At 44.0% G+C, this 15,925-nt stretch overlaps 1 protein-coding gene across 1 annotated transcript in view; it reads left to right on the forward strand.

The window, feature by feature from the left end:
• Window positions 1-242: 242 nt before the first annotated feature.
• Window positions 243-15,925, forward strand: part of SAXO1 (stabilizer of axonemal microtubules 1) — a 95,243-nt gene continuing 79,560 nt past the window's right edge. Inside the window, exon 1 of the mRNA XM_039244432.1 lies at window positions 243-566. Coding sequence (XP_039100363.1) covers window positions 520-566 — 47 coding nt within the window. The 5' untranslated portion in view covers window positions 243-519. The remainder of the gene's footprint in view (window positions 567-15,925) is intronic.

Raw genomic sequence — 15,925 nt, forward strand, 5'->3', positions numbered from 1 at the left:
TTGCTGATTTGCGCACCAGTGAGTTTTCCAAACACGTCACGACCTTCACCTTTCGGTTGCTTTACGGCCTGATGGAGAGCATTTGTCCCGGGCCCGCTCGGTGAGGTTCTGGGAGCGCCCTGACCTCACAAGCGGCCCTTGTGACTTCACGGCCACGCCGTGGTTCAGCGGCTGTCCCTGGCGACGTCACAGAGGCCCCGCGGGTTCCCTAGCGGCTCAGCTCCCTGGGCGCCGGCGGCTGCTCCAGGGTCGCGTGCGGGGGCCAGGGCTGCGCGTGCAGGGGGGAGGCCACCTGGAGAGGTGCGCAGTGCACACTCCCTTCTGCTCGTGTGTAAGGCCAGCTCCACGAAGGGAACAGACGACCCGACTTGCAAAAGGGCCGCTTACGTTTGCTTCGGAGTAAAATTCAGAACATTTGCCGAGGCCCTCGAGACTTGGCGCGTCCCCAGAGAAGAGGTTGGGGCCCACGAGGCGGCGGCGGCGGCGGGGGATGCTCTGAGCTGACATCCAGGTGTCGGGATGGCCCCGGTGAAGAGGATGTGCCTCTGCGACCTGTGCACCTGCGGGTAAGCGGGCCGCGCCCGGGGCCAAGCGGGATTTTCAGACCCGGAGAGCTAGGCTGAGAGTAAGCCTGTGCCGAGCGATGGAGCGGCACCACGGCGTCGTTGGCCACTTGTCGACATTTTTTTAGGCTGCAATTTTGTCCACTAGCATTCAATGCGGCCGCGTTGACTCGGTCTGGGTGGACGTGGCTGTCCCGGAGCCTTTCAAGGTGTTCCTCCGCCCAGGGCTGCACAGAGATTAAAACCCGGCAGCGCCCCCCAGTGTGTGCTCCCGTCCCTGCAGCCCGGAAAGTGTCAAAGATGGAAAGCGCCTGGCCAGGTTGGGATGAATCTTGCTGCTTTTGTCCGACTTTTGGAAGGGGGTAGGTGGGGGAAGAGTAGTCCTTTGCTGTATCAGAGTTCCTCCGAGTGAGAAATTATTGCTATTTTGTCAGAGAAGTGTAAGGTATTTGTAAAACCTGTCCCTCCCCGCCCCCCGTACAGAGTTGAACAAGAGTAAGGGAAGGAAATCACTTATGCACTCTTGTGCCGGCCAGTTGCCTTTAAAAGTGTTTTTTTTTTTTTAATTTAAATTTAGAGAAAGAGCAAGAGAGAGAGCACGCAGGAAAGGCAGAGAGAGAGGGAGAGAGAGAGAATCCCAAGCAAGCTCTGCACTGTCAGCACAGAGCCTGAGGCGGCTGGAACTCAGGAACCATGAGATAGTGACCTGAGCAGAAATCAAGAGTGGGACGCTTAACCTTAACCGACTGAGCCACCCAGGGACCCCAAGGCCAGTTGCCTTTAAAGACCAGTCCTGGGTAAAGCTCCGCAGGAGAGAAACTATGGGCTTTCCTTAGAGTTCTGTGGCTGACTCCTCTCTTGTATCTGTGGGGTCTGATAGGCTCCTTCCAGTTGCTTCCCGGGACATCTGGGGAGTTGTTGGGCTAGGGTCCGTGGAGAGGCATCAGATAGAAGGATGGGCCCTAGGGTCTGTTCTCCTGGACTGTGGCTAATTGTGGGCTCTTGGGCAGGTAACAGAATGTCCAGGATTCTCTAAGGATTAAATGAGATACTATGTGTGAGCCTCCTGCTATTAAATTGTGCTTGATATAGCTTGACGTCTTGAAGTTACAGAAAGTGCTTGCCCACCGCAGGGTGCTACAAGAATGTAAAAGATGGGACTGGTAATTGGGGAAACTAAAGGGAACTCTAAAAACCGGGTTGGAAACCTTATACATAATGGGAATCGATGGATGGCTCTCAGTTTGGGCTGGTCATGAGAGTCACCTGAGAAGCTCTGAAACTGTTATCAGTCGCCCAGGCTGTTAAACCATCCTCTGCGAGGTGGTGGGGCTCGCTGGCCGTCTTCAGGTGATTCTGCCCATTTGCTGGGATTGGGAACCACTGGTCTAGATCACATACGAGTATGGGTCTTGCTTTTAAGCATTGGTAAGTGGGCCCAAAGCATTATTTTAGTTGAGGGCCACTTTTCCACATGACGGAGGCAAAACCTCTATGGCTCACTATCCGCTGGGGGTCCTCCACGTCACCTTCCAGCCTCCTCCAGGGATACTGAGATCAGATTGCCATTAGGGTGTAGTCTGCACTGTTGTGGGCATTGGGATTGAAGGCATATTTTCCATCTTTGCACAGCACGTAAGTACTTAGGAAGGTAGGCATGCTCATCTAAGAGGTGGCGAGTACACATAGTGACAAGTCCCCCTCCTGTCCCTGTTGTAGGGGAACTGCTTCTCTGGGTTTTCCTAATGACTCTGTGTCTCCTTCATCCTTGCGAGGGGGCCGTTTGCCATCACAGGCGGTCTGTCCTTAGTTCTCTCTGCCTCCTCCTCCTGTATCCACCCCTCCACTCTGTGGTCTCTGGTTTGACTCACATCTGTCACCTCTCTGCTCTTCTCTGTCTTCTTTCATTTCTCAAAGTAGTTGTTGATCCACATGACTATCTCGTTAACTTCAACAGCCTTCAAGTACTCACTATTTCCCTTCTGTCCCCTACCTGCCCCATTAATGGTGCCAGCAATGTTCCATGTGCTCTGGGTTTAAACGTCAGAATCTTCTCTTCTCCCTCATCTCCAAGATCTAATTATTTCCAAAGTCTGGTTTCCTCTTCTGTGGTCTTTCTTTAATTGCTCCCCTCCTTTTCATTCCCGTGGCTCCTTCCTAGGGTCTCTCATTTTTACGTTTGGCAACGGGTCCTAACACATCTTTCTAACTTTCTCTCCCGTGATTGCATTACATAAAGCCACTCCTTGAATTGGCTAGAGCTTTCTGGCATTTCCTGAGCACAACTCATGACTTACCATCTCTGTTCCACACTCTTGCCTCCATGTCCTTTCAATGCCTGTGTCCCCTCCTTCTGCCTTGTGACCTTTTAAAGCCCTGTTTTTGTTGCGAGTCTCCATTAACCCAGCCCTGTAGCTTCCCATCAAAGAGTGATGCTTCTCCTTGTGTTCTTGGTTCTAGTTATGAGTCTATATGCTTTACCTGTGCTTACTTGATTGTATACTCCTGGAAAGCAGAGAGCGCATTTTCTACTTTTGTGTGCTCTATAATATTACTAATCTCCATTTGGTAGTCAAACAGCTTTTTGAATGAAGATTTTTTGTTTCTTTGTTTGTTAAAGTGATCTGGAATGGATTAGGAAGGCATAATCTACATCTGTACTGTCCGGTAGCATAGCCACCAGTCACAGAGACACTTTCATCAAAATTAATAGCAAAATGAAAACTTCAGTTCCTCACTGCAGTAGCTACACATGTGTCATGGCCACTCTATTGGACAGTGCCGATGGAGGGGGGGGAGGGTCATTTTCATCATCGCAGAAAGTTCACTAGACAGCCTTGATCTAGAGTCTCATTACCTGGAAGTCCTCATCCTCCTCACCTCCAATTAAATCTCAGAGGTGCGTTGGTATGAAATGAGAAGAATTTATAAGTTTTTCTAAGCTCTAGATGTCCATAACTTTTGACTTTTCCCAGCCCGAGGTTATGGGAAAAAGTAATGAGAAATCTGGAGGAAAAGTCTGTGATAACAAGAGGCCTACTTGTCAGAGGAGAGAGTCCTTTGGTGGAAGAGGGGATATTGGGGTTCGAGTCACTTGACTTCTCTTGGCTTCGTTTCTTCTAATTTTTAAACCAGACTTAGGGAGATTCTTTGTACTACCAAGGAAGCCCATACCTCTCCCTCTTCTCTCCCACTTTATCTTCCTTGTAATGCTAGATTTATGCAAAGAGCTGTCCTTTCAGCTGTGTTTCTGAAGACTTGGTTCTTGTTAGTGGGAAGACTTGAGATGCACAGGTTGCTGGAAAGGAATGCGTCCTTTCTGCGGAGGCTCTGGGCATCGGCTGTTTTCTTGGAACAAGTTCTTACTTTGGCCACAAGATGGCAGCCTTCTCCCAACCATCTCTCCTTAAGCCAGAGCCCAGCCTAAGTGGGAAACAAAAACTTGGACTTCTGGGTTTTCCTTTAGTATAAGTTTTTAAATAGATTCACCATACTGTTTTCTAAAATGAACAATTAGATTTTAGAGCCCAGTAGAGCTCGGGAGGTGGTATACCTTGAGCAGTAGATCAGATTACAAAGGGATGGTGTTTCAAATATCTAAATCTAAAGATTCTGACTCCTCGAAACCGAAACCAACACAAAACCCTCTTGATGAACTTTGCTGCTTTTAACAAACCAGACATATCTTACAGCATCAGCTCAGGGCTGTACAACAGTCCACTTGACCATCAAAGTCTGGCAAGTGGAATTGTTACAATGAAATGTTATATTCTCTTTTCAATATAATAGGTCCCAAATAAGCCAAAGTATTCATGGGTTGAAGAAATGCAAGAAAGTGAGCAGTTAGACATGTCTTTACTGTCCTATCACTTAATTATCTGGACAACAGAGCTAGATTGGGGGATTCAAGTATAGTGACCCTACTTTTGTGTATGAGAGAATAGTATTTCCAATTACATCTGAATATCATCAGAATTTCATATTATGGAAAAATTGCTACTCTTCAGTTTTCAGTATTATACCACCTTACATTTATGTAGTGCTTAAAAGTTGTAAAAGCAGTTTCTCATACATTATTATCTTCCTGGGGGGTCCCTTTACATGGGAAGCCTTGCTTAGTCTGGAAGTTTGATTCCCTGATCTTAGCCTCTGTCGGTTTACTGAGCTATTCATGTCCCAAGATATTAAATTTGAAACTGAGGTTGGGAGAGGGCTGTAGATGAGGTAAAAATGTCAGATTTTTAAGGTCAAAAGGGATCTTAGTGATCAGTAGCTCTTTAATTTTACAGATAGTGAACTTGAAGCATTGAGATTAATTTTAATGCATAAGAACATATTTTGTGAAGCTTTAGGCACAATTTAGGTTAATCAATGAGATTTTATTCATCTACTGTGTATCAGAGAGTATGCTGACTATTACAGTTCAGTCTGTGGTCTGTTTTCATGTCACTGGGCTATTTTTGACTATAGATTGTAATATGAAGGCTCCTGTCCAGTCAAGAAATAATATCTGAAGTAAAAAAAAAAAAGGTGTAATTCTTAAAGGCTTTTAGTAAAGTAATAAAAATAGCAAAGCTCTCTTTTGAGATTAATGTGTAATAACACTACTTTTTCTGACATTCACATTAAAAAGAGCCAATCAAGGGGTTGATATAGCTTGCTCTATCTGATTATTTTACGGCTTGCACTGTGCTATTTTAAAGACTTTGTGCAATCTTGCAGAAAATTCCAAGACGGGGTAATGTATCATGAAATATTTATGTAACATTGGTAGTATGTGCAGCATTTCATAAAAAAACGGTAGTCCCATAGAGGACTCGCGAGTTGTTGAAAAGGATGTGGATTTGGCCCTTTCACGGAGCTCGGGAAGGAAGGTGATCTCAGGGGCAGTCATGTATCTGCAACTTAAATCAGTTATGTTAACCAGGGAGGAACTTGTTATTTTAATTTTGGAAAATATTTTCTTCACATTGATGGAAATTTCCTTAACCTTAGATTTTATTTTCTTAGAGTCTCTGTTACAAATTAAGAGGAAGGAAAAAAAAATCAAGGAATTGGTTTGATATTACATGTTTCAAGAAGAATTCTTGTTTTTAATTTAAATAAAATTGACTTCATAAATTCTGATTAAGAAAAAAGGACAAAGAACAGCTTTTAACAGAAGTTTGCTGGTGACTTTTTATCTTCAGCAAATCCAGATAGAGGAGCCAAGGAAAAAACCCACCCTTTTACTTTAACATTCAGTTATTTCTATTGTAGAATTTGTGCCCTTTGCTCAAAAGGGCCCTTTGCCCTTATGTTACATGCTCTTTAAAAATTATGGTATTTTAGTGATATCAGAATTAATGTTTAGTGTCCATATACACCTTTCATCTTATAAAAGGTGAGTTCAATATAAGTATGAATAATTAGTCAAATTTCAGATAGGAAATCAACACAACTTCATAGAATTCAGATTACAGCAGTTAAAATGATCTAGTCAGTTTTATAGTCTATGAATTCATCAGTTTAGTGTTTTGAGCACCCCTGCTCTAATTCCATCTGCTGTGGGCACTTTTAAACCTCTCTTCCCTTTATTGATATTAAAATATTTTGGACTGACCTTCTGATTTAGAGTTCCTTTGGGAAGATGACTTGTCTTCTCAGGGGGAAAAGTAGTGAAGCTTCCAGTGAACAAGACCAATAAGATAAGTGAGGTAGGCTTTCAGAGGTGGGAGAGCTCCTGTTGGGAAAGGATAGCAGAAAAGGCTGTAGGAAGGGGAATTACTTGCTTGGGGCATTGGGAAAGAAAGTTGCTTGACTTAGGCTACCCAATTTCAAATCCTGGCTATGCCACTTTGAGCTTGCGCAGGTGGTTTAATCTTTCTGTAGGTGGGAGACTTGCGGGGGGGGGGGGGGGGGGGGGGACGGAGAGGAGCACATGCCTGGCACTGAGTGGCGAGCTCTGGAGGAAAACCTTGGGGTAGAACTGCAGAGGCATGGTGGCATAGAGAGGTAGACTCATCATATTCACCTGAACACTTTATTTATTTATTTTTTTTTTAAATGTTTTATTTATTTCTGACAGAGAGAGAGAGGGAGAGAGACAGTGTGAGCAGGGGAGGGTCAGAGAGAGAGGGAGACAGCATCCGAAGCAGGATCCAGGCTCTGAGCTGTCAGCACAGAGCCCGACGCGGGGCTCGAACCCACGAACCGTGAGATCATGACCTGAGCCGAAGTCGGACGCTTAACCGACTGAGCCACCCGGGCGCCCCTCACCTGAACACTTTAACCCTTGAGAGGGAGGTCATGCCAGAAGTGCCATGGAGGTAATTGCATGGGGCTCTTAAATGCCCAAGAGTGGACCTTGGGCAGCAAAAATAGCCAATGATGGGTCTGAGCAGGTGAGTAGCACAGATAAAACCATCTTCTCTGGGGCACCTGGGTGGCTCTGTCATTGTCCGACTCCTGATTTCTGCGCCAGTCATGATCTCACGGTTGTGCGATTGAGCCGCATGTCAGGCTCTATGCTGAGTGTGGAGCCTGCTTGGGACTCTCTCTCTCCTTCTCTCTCTCTCTGACCCTCCCCCACTTATTCTTTCTCTCCCTCTCTGTCTCTGGCAAAATAAACAAAAAGTGTTCTCCAAAGTACTCCACAGAGCAGCATCTCCCCCCACCATTAAGATAAATACCCAATATCTGAGTTAGGTCAACTTGAAGTCTGTTGTTTGGTCACAACTCCTGAATGGATGGGTAGTTTGCTAAAAGATATCTTTTTAAGTTCCCTTAAAGATACCTTCATTCCATTCTTGTCATTTTTCTTTCTATCTTCAACAGTGTGCTGATGGTTTACTATGAGCGGCAGCAGAATGTGTGAGTTAGGATCGCAGGTCCTGGGCCAGACCACTTGGGTTCAAATCCCAGCCTTTGCACTGTACCAGCTGTGGAACCATTTTACAGCAAAACCTTTGCATCCTCATCTGCAAAATGGGATCATAGAGCCTATCTTGTGGGGTTGTTGTGAGGATTGAGTCTCAGTATTAAATCTGCAAATAGAATAATGCCTGGGATAAGTAGTGGGGCAAAGATAAGTGTTATTAGATAAATATAAAGCTGTCAGTCTGTGTTCTAGGTAATGAGGCCCTGAGAGGAGGGAACAAGCTCTCTGCTCCCGTGGAGCGCTCTCACTGTAGGGAAGGGTATTAATTCTGTTTACTGACTGGCAGGTAATGAAAAATACTCTGCAGAGAATTCAAACAGGGTGATGTGTTAAACTGCTTGGGGAATTTGATGAAACTTGGAGCATAGAGTGGGTCTGTGAAAATCTAATCTGCTCCTCACCCAAGTGGGAAGGCCCTCTGCCCTCTCAGGGATGCTTATGGCTTGAGTCAAGCAATGATTATGCTTCTTAAGTTGACATTAACATTAGGGTAAGGTTTCTAATTCAGTTTGGGGATTTCCAAGTCTTAAAAACAGTGCCTTAAGGGTTAAAGGGATCCTCACTGCTTAGCATATGCTACCATTCCATTCTATTCTCTTCCTTACTGGCTCCTTTCAAATAACTGAAGCATCTGTGATGGTCTTCAAGAAAAGTGTTTCTAAGTGACTGTTAAGGTAGCCACTTACCTGAATAGATCCATATATTTTGGGTATCCAGAATATCCCAAAGCGCCTCATTCTAATGTTAACAAACAATTCAAGAAAGAAGTTATGGGTTGCCTGGGTGGCTCAGTTGGTTAAGTGTCTGACTTTTGATTTCAGCTCTGGTCATGATCTTGTGGTTCATGGTTTTGAGCTCCATGTCAGGCTCTGGGCTGACAGTGCAGAGCCCGCTTGGGATTCTCTGTCTCCCTTCTCCCCTTGCACATGCATTCTCTCTCTTCAAATAAATACTTAAACAACCCTTATGTTTCTGCTTATGATCATCAGTTAATTTTAGAAACATTATCCTGTATATGATTATTTTAAAAAATCAAAACTTGCCCCCTTCACTATCCATTTTTTTTCTTCCAAGTAGGATGTAACTTTGTTCTTCAAATGCAGAAAATCTATATATATCTGAATAGGAGCTAAAATGAAAAGCAGAACATTAATTGAATGCCTTGTTCTTTTATCCTGCTTTAAATGAGCAATGTCTGGGACAGAACATGGGACAATGAGTTTGAATGTTTGAATTCTAGTCCTGGCTTTGATTATTAGGTTTGTGAATTCATTCAGTTCTTTGACATCTCTGGATTTTTAAATTTTATCTTATTTTAGAGAGAGTGTGAGCGGGGAAGGGGGACAGAGGAAGAGCGAATGAGCATGCACAAGAGAATCTTAAGCAGGCTCCATGCTCCATGTGAGCCCCGGTGCAGGGCTCAATCTCATGACCCTGGGATCCTGACCTGAGCCAAAATCAAGAGTAGAACGCTCAACTGACTGAGCCACCCAGGCTCCCCTAATATCTCTGGACTTTTAAAAATTAGTGATCATCACTTGTCTTTTGTTTTTGTTTTTTTCTTTGAGAATAGCCATCTTGACAATATAAGATGTCATCTTGTGGTTTTAGTTTGAATTCCCCTGATGATTAGTGATATTGAGCATTTTTTTTTTCACGTACTTGTTGTCTACTGGAGTGCTTAGCTCATTTTTAAACTAGATTTTTAAATTTTTAAATTTTATTTTTTGCTATTGAGTTATATGAATTCCTTATATTTTAGAGATTAACTCCTTATCACATACATGGCTTGCAAAATATTTTCTACCATTGTGTAGGTTGCCTTGATAATTGGTGGGAATGCAAAATGGCACAGCCATAGTGGAGAATAGTATTGTGGTCCCTCAAAAAATTTAACATAGAGCTACCATATGATCTAGCCATTCTGGCTCTGGGTATTTATCTAGAAGAATTGATATCACAGTCCTAAAGAGACCTTAGTACTCCCTTGTTCATTGTAGCACTACTCCCAATAATCAAGATGTGGAAGAAAACTAAATGTCCAGTGATGGATGGATGGATAAAATGTGGTATACACATACAATGGAATACTATTAAAGTTTTAAAAAGAAGGAAATTCTCCAATATGCGATCTTATGGATAAACCTTAAGGGCGTTATGCTAAGAAAAATAAGCCAGTCACAAAAAGACAAATACAAATGATTCTATTGAGTTATCTAAAAAATTTATAAAATCGGTGAGTAGAATGCTGGTTGCTAGGGGCTGAGGGGAGGAGTTCAGTTGAGCAAGATGAGTAAGTTCTAGAGATCTGCTGTACAACATTGTACTATTATCAATACTTATTGTACACTGAGTTTTAAGGGGGTATATCTTGTTTTAAGTGTCATTAACACAATACATAGGTAGTCTAGTCAGTGGTATTGTAATAGTGTTGTATGGGGACAGATGGTAGGTACACTTGTGATGAGCATAGCTAAATGTATAGACCTGTGGAATCATTATGTTGTGTGCCAACTATACTTCAATTGAAGAAAAAATTCCCACAGGCTCTAAATTTTGAAACTGGATTCTGCTATTTTTAAGACCTATATATCAAAGAGAACTAGGGAGAATGCTTGTCAGCCAGGGTCCAGGCACTATCATACCAACTTCTTAACACACTAATTTACACACAGGCTTTCTTATGTAGCCGAATATACTTAAGACCCACCTATACACATGTGACATTCCAGCAATTGCTTTGTGGTCCATGGGAGACAGAGGCCCAGCTTTGGTAGAAAAACAAACAAACAAACAAAAACTCGAGAGAGAACTGGTAACTTGAATTTGCAAATAGGTCAAATATCCATTTGCAAATGAGGGGAGTCAAGGTATCTCCAAGAAGTAAGGGGAGGAGGATGCTGAAGATGTATAAACTGGTCATGATGATGGGTCAATGGAATAAAATATTAAGGATCAAAAAGTGTTCTTACCATAATAAAATTAAAATGAAAGAATTGATGCCCACCAGACAATGAGATAGCCCTCTATTCTCTCTAATGGTGTTTTCTGAGTGCAGTTCATTTTCATTTTGGGGTTTTAAAGGGGTCTGAAGAGATCTTCTAGAGTCTCTATTGGTGAGCCTACAGAAGTGAGGGAAAAGTGGAGGTATGTCACAGAGCTGAGGAGGGACAGATGTTTTCTTAACTTTTCCAAAAATTATTGAATGGCTAGTTAGAGTGAATGTCTTTCTCAGGCCTCATGGATTCTTGGGGATGTGGCTGATCCAGCTTATTCTTGGCACTCTGAATTCGTCTGCATGTCAGCTGTATGTAGCTGCCCAATGCTAACTTTATAGAACTTAACTCTCAGATAACCAAGGAGACTAATTATTGTACTCTTTCCAGATTTCAATAGGAAGAGGGGCTCAGCCTATGACGTGGTTCCTCTGGCATTCAGAGTCCTTTCCCTTGGTCCAGTCAGCTGAGCTCTGGGGCCATGGGGTTGTGCAGACTGGGTGGCCTGGGGAGACGGTTATTCTCAATAATAGGGGTGTGGATAGAAAAAATGAGTGGCCCCTTGGGGATTCTTGCCAAGATAGTCATATAGATAGAGTTGGTGAAGGATGTATTGGATGATAGTGTAATAGGTAGATTCACAGCTCATCGAACAAGCCTGCCTATAGAGCCATCAGTTGACTGGCTTTTTGCCTACTTGGAATGACATCACTAGCACCACGCCACAGGACACCACCATGAACTTTGTCCCGTTCAACATTTTTATCAACACTTGGATGAAGACCTAGAAGTCATCCTTATCAAATATATTGAAAACACAAAGTGGGAAGACTACAGCAAGTGTGGTAGATGACAGAATCAAGATTCAAAATTATCTTGACAGGCTGGAATGCTGGGCCCCGAACCAAGCTGAAACTCAACAAGAGTAAACATGAGGTTCTCCATTTGAGATGAAAAATCAATTAGGCACATTTGTAATGGGAGAGGTTTGTCTTGGCCACAGTTCATGAAAAGGTCTTTGCATTTTGCTTAACCACAAGTTGAACGTGATTTGTGGGTGTGATGTGTCCTCTAAGAAGCATTAACTTGGTTTCAGGCTGAATGGAAGTAGGGTGTGCATGTCAGAAGAAAGAATTACTTTATTGGTCTTGGTCTAGGTCATACCACAACTGAAGGATGCTTTTCCATGTGGACACTTAATTTTTTTTAAAGGATCACCACAAATGACCAGGAGGGCCGGGTTACAATGAGTATGTTCTAGCAGTGAGAAACCTTGAACTTGACAAGATCAAGGGATGGATAGACAGTCAAGCAGTAACTGAAAGGCTGAATTCTGCAGAGCAGGAGCTGTACTTGTTCTGGGTCACTGAGAGGGGAGAACTAAGACGACTGAGTGGTCATTTTGTGAAAACCGATGTGGGGTCAGTTCAAATGAATTTTATAGCAGGACCATAGAAACTTGAAGTGTAGACTGCCTTTGGTTCTTGAGCCACGCGTGTGCCTGTTGGGATGCCGTGGAAAGAATTCCTGCCTTGGACAGGAGGTTTGACAAAATGATCTCCAGGGTCCCTTTCAACACCGAAAACCCAGATTTCTGGAAAGGGCGAAGCGCATTTATTTTAATATGATGATTGAACTTGAAAGACCATTGCAGAGCAAAGAACTATCGATGCATGTGCTATGAAGGGTAAGCTGAGAGCCATATGTGCCTGAAAAACCCAGGAAGTTAAGAGGGTTCTTAAGGCATTTCTATTTAATGCATAAAGCACATGTGCAGACTTCAGCCTCCTGTCTCTATCCACTGCTCCTCCTGAACCTGTCTTTTCGCTTGGTGCCCTTGCTTTTCTGCAGGCCTTTTAATAGCCTCTGAGTAATGTAGAAAGTGCTTCATCTGTTGCTTCTTACAACTTGCCCCGATAATATCTACATGTAGCTGTGCATGTTTAGGAGGCTTTTGTGGGCTAGCCTGGGATACTAGCCGGCATGTGAAACAGTGCTTTTGCGGGAAATATATTTCAAGCTTCCAGCACCCAGCGTATGGACTTTTGAAACCTGTTGCACTTGTAATCACGAGATGACCCATGATTCTCTTTCCTTATGATATTCTGCTTCATACCACCTTGAAGCCCTTCTAAACCAGGCTTTGAGCTAGAGAGCTCTCCTTGCTCCTTACTGCCAACGTGGCAGTTCCCAAGATTCTGACACTTGATGAATCAAGCCTTCATATTTGTCTTCACCTGCTCTATCTAGAAATGAATTTTATTAAGGTGCTTCTCTAAAAAAGAATTGGAAAAATCTTTTTTAACGTTTTATTTATTTCTAGGAGAGAGAGAGAGACAGCGTGAGCAGGGGAGGGTCAGAGAGAGAGGGAGTCACAGACTGAAACAGGCTCCAGGCTCTGAGCTGGCAGTCAGCACAGAGCCCGACGCGGGGCCCGAACCCACGAACCGCGAGATCATGACCTAAGCAAAAGTCGGACGCTTAACCGACTAAGCCACCCAGGCGCCCCAGAATTGGAAAAATCTTAACCTCACATCATACAGCACTATAAGGAAGAAAAATCATGGGTGAAAATATGTTTTTTGTCCTAGTAGTGCACTTGCGTGCCTCCTCTAGGTCCCCATCATGTGTGGATTTAGGGTTGCTGTTTTGGTCTCCCTCACTTCTCCAGCTTCTAGTCCCTGTATCAGAAGGTGCAGGAACCTGCTGTGGAAATTTTTACATGATGATGCTGGTACTTAGGAAAGCTCCTAGAATGGTTCTATTATTCAGAATTCTTGGTCCAAGTGACTGAAATAGACCCTGGCTGGCTCAAGCAGGCTTAAACAAATGAAAAGCTATAGGATGGTTCACAGAATTAGTAGGAGGGCTGAAGAAGCCAGGATGGGGGATGGGAAAGTAGAAGAGAAGGCACAGGAGGCTAGAACCACAGCCCCAGTCACTCTCTGGAGACCATCTGGTGAAGATCCTGCTGATGCCCCCTTGGTCCTGAGCATGCTGCACCTGCCTTGATGACCACAGGACACAGCCCTGGCCCTGCCGGTGTCCCTGCTCCATGGAATGACTTCTTCACTGTTGTGCCAGCTACTTAGTCTTCTTGCATCACTTGTTGTACATTAAAATCTCTAGATGGGAGCTTCAGATTTGCCAGGACTTGGTCAGATGCTGAGGCCTCACTGTGGAATTGGGGGTTGACGGGGGTGTCTTTCTTACTTTTTGGTTTCTCTAGTGGAAGGTGGGCACTGCCTCTCACAAGATCAACATGGTTGGGAATTCCTCAAATAAAGGGAGGACTTGAGATGTTAAGCAGCTAAAAAAATGGCTAAAAATTAGTATGGTTAAACTTCTGTCTTCCTTTATGAAAACAGAAGGCTGAACTTAGGTTGGAGCAGCCTCTCAACTGACTGTGGCACAAGTTGGTGTTTTTGTGTTAGGGACCTGTCCTGTGCATTGGATGATATTCAGTAAACTTTCTGGCCTCTATTCACTAGATGCCCAAGACAGCCACCCAGTTGTCTGGAAACACTTTTTATTGTCATATTGCCGAATGTCCCCTGGAGAGGAGAAAGTAGACCAAGGTTGAGAATCACTGGGCTAGAGGCTTTCTCAAACGATGGATCATAATTTGATAGCTGTGTAATAATGGCTTTGTCACAAGAATGGATCTTCTACTCTTGTACTTAGAGAGAGACACTTTCCCCCTGACCGTGCCCTTCCCCTGAATGCAAAGGAAGGTCTGAAGTTCCAATGTGTTTAAGCATCAACTGGAGAGCTATTTCATAGATGCAAATCCCTGGGCCATACCCCATATAGTCTGTGGGTCTGAGGTCCAGGAATCTGCAAGTTTTAACAATTAACCCTGGTGATTCTGGTGCAGGTGGGCTATGGACTCTACGTTGAAAACCATGAAGCTACTTCATCGAGTATCAACCCCAGAAACTAAAGGCATATGTTTCTTCAGGGAGAAGAGCTGTAATTTTAAGGCTTTCAAATCTTCCCAGTCATTGCTGAACAAGAAGCAATGTAAAGATGCAGTCTGTTTTTTAGGAATTTTTTGGCAAGTGTTTGGAACCAGCCTTGACATGTGATGTCGGCATTCACCACCCTCCATTGCCATTAGTGAGAATTGTTCTCTGTTTTGAGCTCTGACTTGCTTCTCAATCCTCCTTTGGGAAGGACCTTCACTTCATCCCCTCCCCACCATACGTGTTAGTCAGATCTTACAGGGCGGTTTTCCTGCTTTCTAGTCTCCCTGGTCTATTTTGTGGTCTCCTTCACTGACTCTCTAACCTTCACAGGTGCAGAGAACATGGTCCCTCAGCATCACAGACTCTGCTTCCCTTGCAGCCCCTCAATGGTGGAAGGCCCCACATTCTAATTGTGTATCGGACAGAGGAGGCATTTGGCAATATATACAACAAAACTGTGGCCCTTGAGGAACACCTGAGTGCCTCAGTTGGCTGAGTGTCTGACTTCAGTTCAGGTCATCATCTTGAGGTTTGTGAGCTCTAGCCCCACGTTGGGCTCTGTGCTGACAGCTTGGAGCCTGGAGCCTGCTTTGGATTCTTTGTCTCCCTCTCTCTCTGCCCCTCCCCTGCTCATGCTCATGCGCGCTCTCTCTCTCTCTCTCTCTCTCTCAAAAATAAACATTAAAAACAACAACAAACTGGCCCTCTTGGTCCTGACACCTCTCTCTCAAGAAGCTTGAAATGGAATCAAGTTTACATTCATTGACAAAGCATTTTGTCATTTTCTACCATGTTTGGGGAGCTTGCTTGAGATACTAGGTTCCGTTTTCATTTCTGTTCTAGTGGGGACTAGTCACAGTGCTACTTCTTTCTTTTTTTCTTAATGTTTGTTTATTTTTGAGAGGGACCTGAAGAGCGGGGATCTGAGAGACAGAGGACCTGAAGCAGGCCTTGCACTGACAGCAGAGAGCCCGACATGGGGCTCGAACTCATGAACTGTGAGATCATGACCTGGGCCAAAGTTGGACACTTAACTGAGCCACCCATGTGCCACATCACAGTGCTATTTCTGACAGCAGTTACTCTAAATTGCAGATCATGTGGCTTTGAGTCAAAGCCTTTGGGACTGTCCACTGATCAAAGAACAAACTACATTTATTCAAGCCTCCCCCCTTCCTTTCCAGCTACTTCCTGCCATGCATCCTATAGTTTAGGTTCCCCAAACTGTACTGACACCCTGTTTACTAACTACTTGGTATGCTAACTGTACTATCCCCCTGTATTCCACACACACCAGGCCATCCTGCAGACTAATATGCAATACCCTGTTCACACATTGCATGCCTCCCCAATATTTTTCTAAAAGATGAAAATACTTGCTAACGTTATATGTAATCCCCTGATTTAAAAAAAAGTCCAGACTTTATTTCTCTAGAAAAACTAAATGGTGTGACAGCACTGTGCTCGTGTTCCTAAATG

The sequence above is a fragment of the Hyaena hyaena genome, unplaced genomic scaffold (assembly GCF_003009895.1).
Source record: "Hyaena hyaena isolate Hyena2069 unplaced genomic scaffold, ASM300989v1 scaffold_240, whole genome shotgun sequence".
NCBI classification, from domain to species: Eukaryota; Metazoa; Chordata; class Mammalia; order Carnivora; family Hyaenidae; genus Hyaena; species Hyaena hyaena.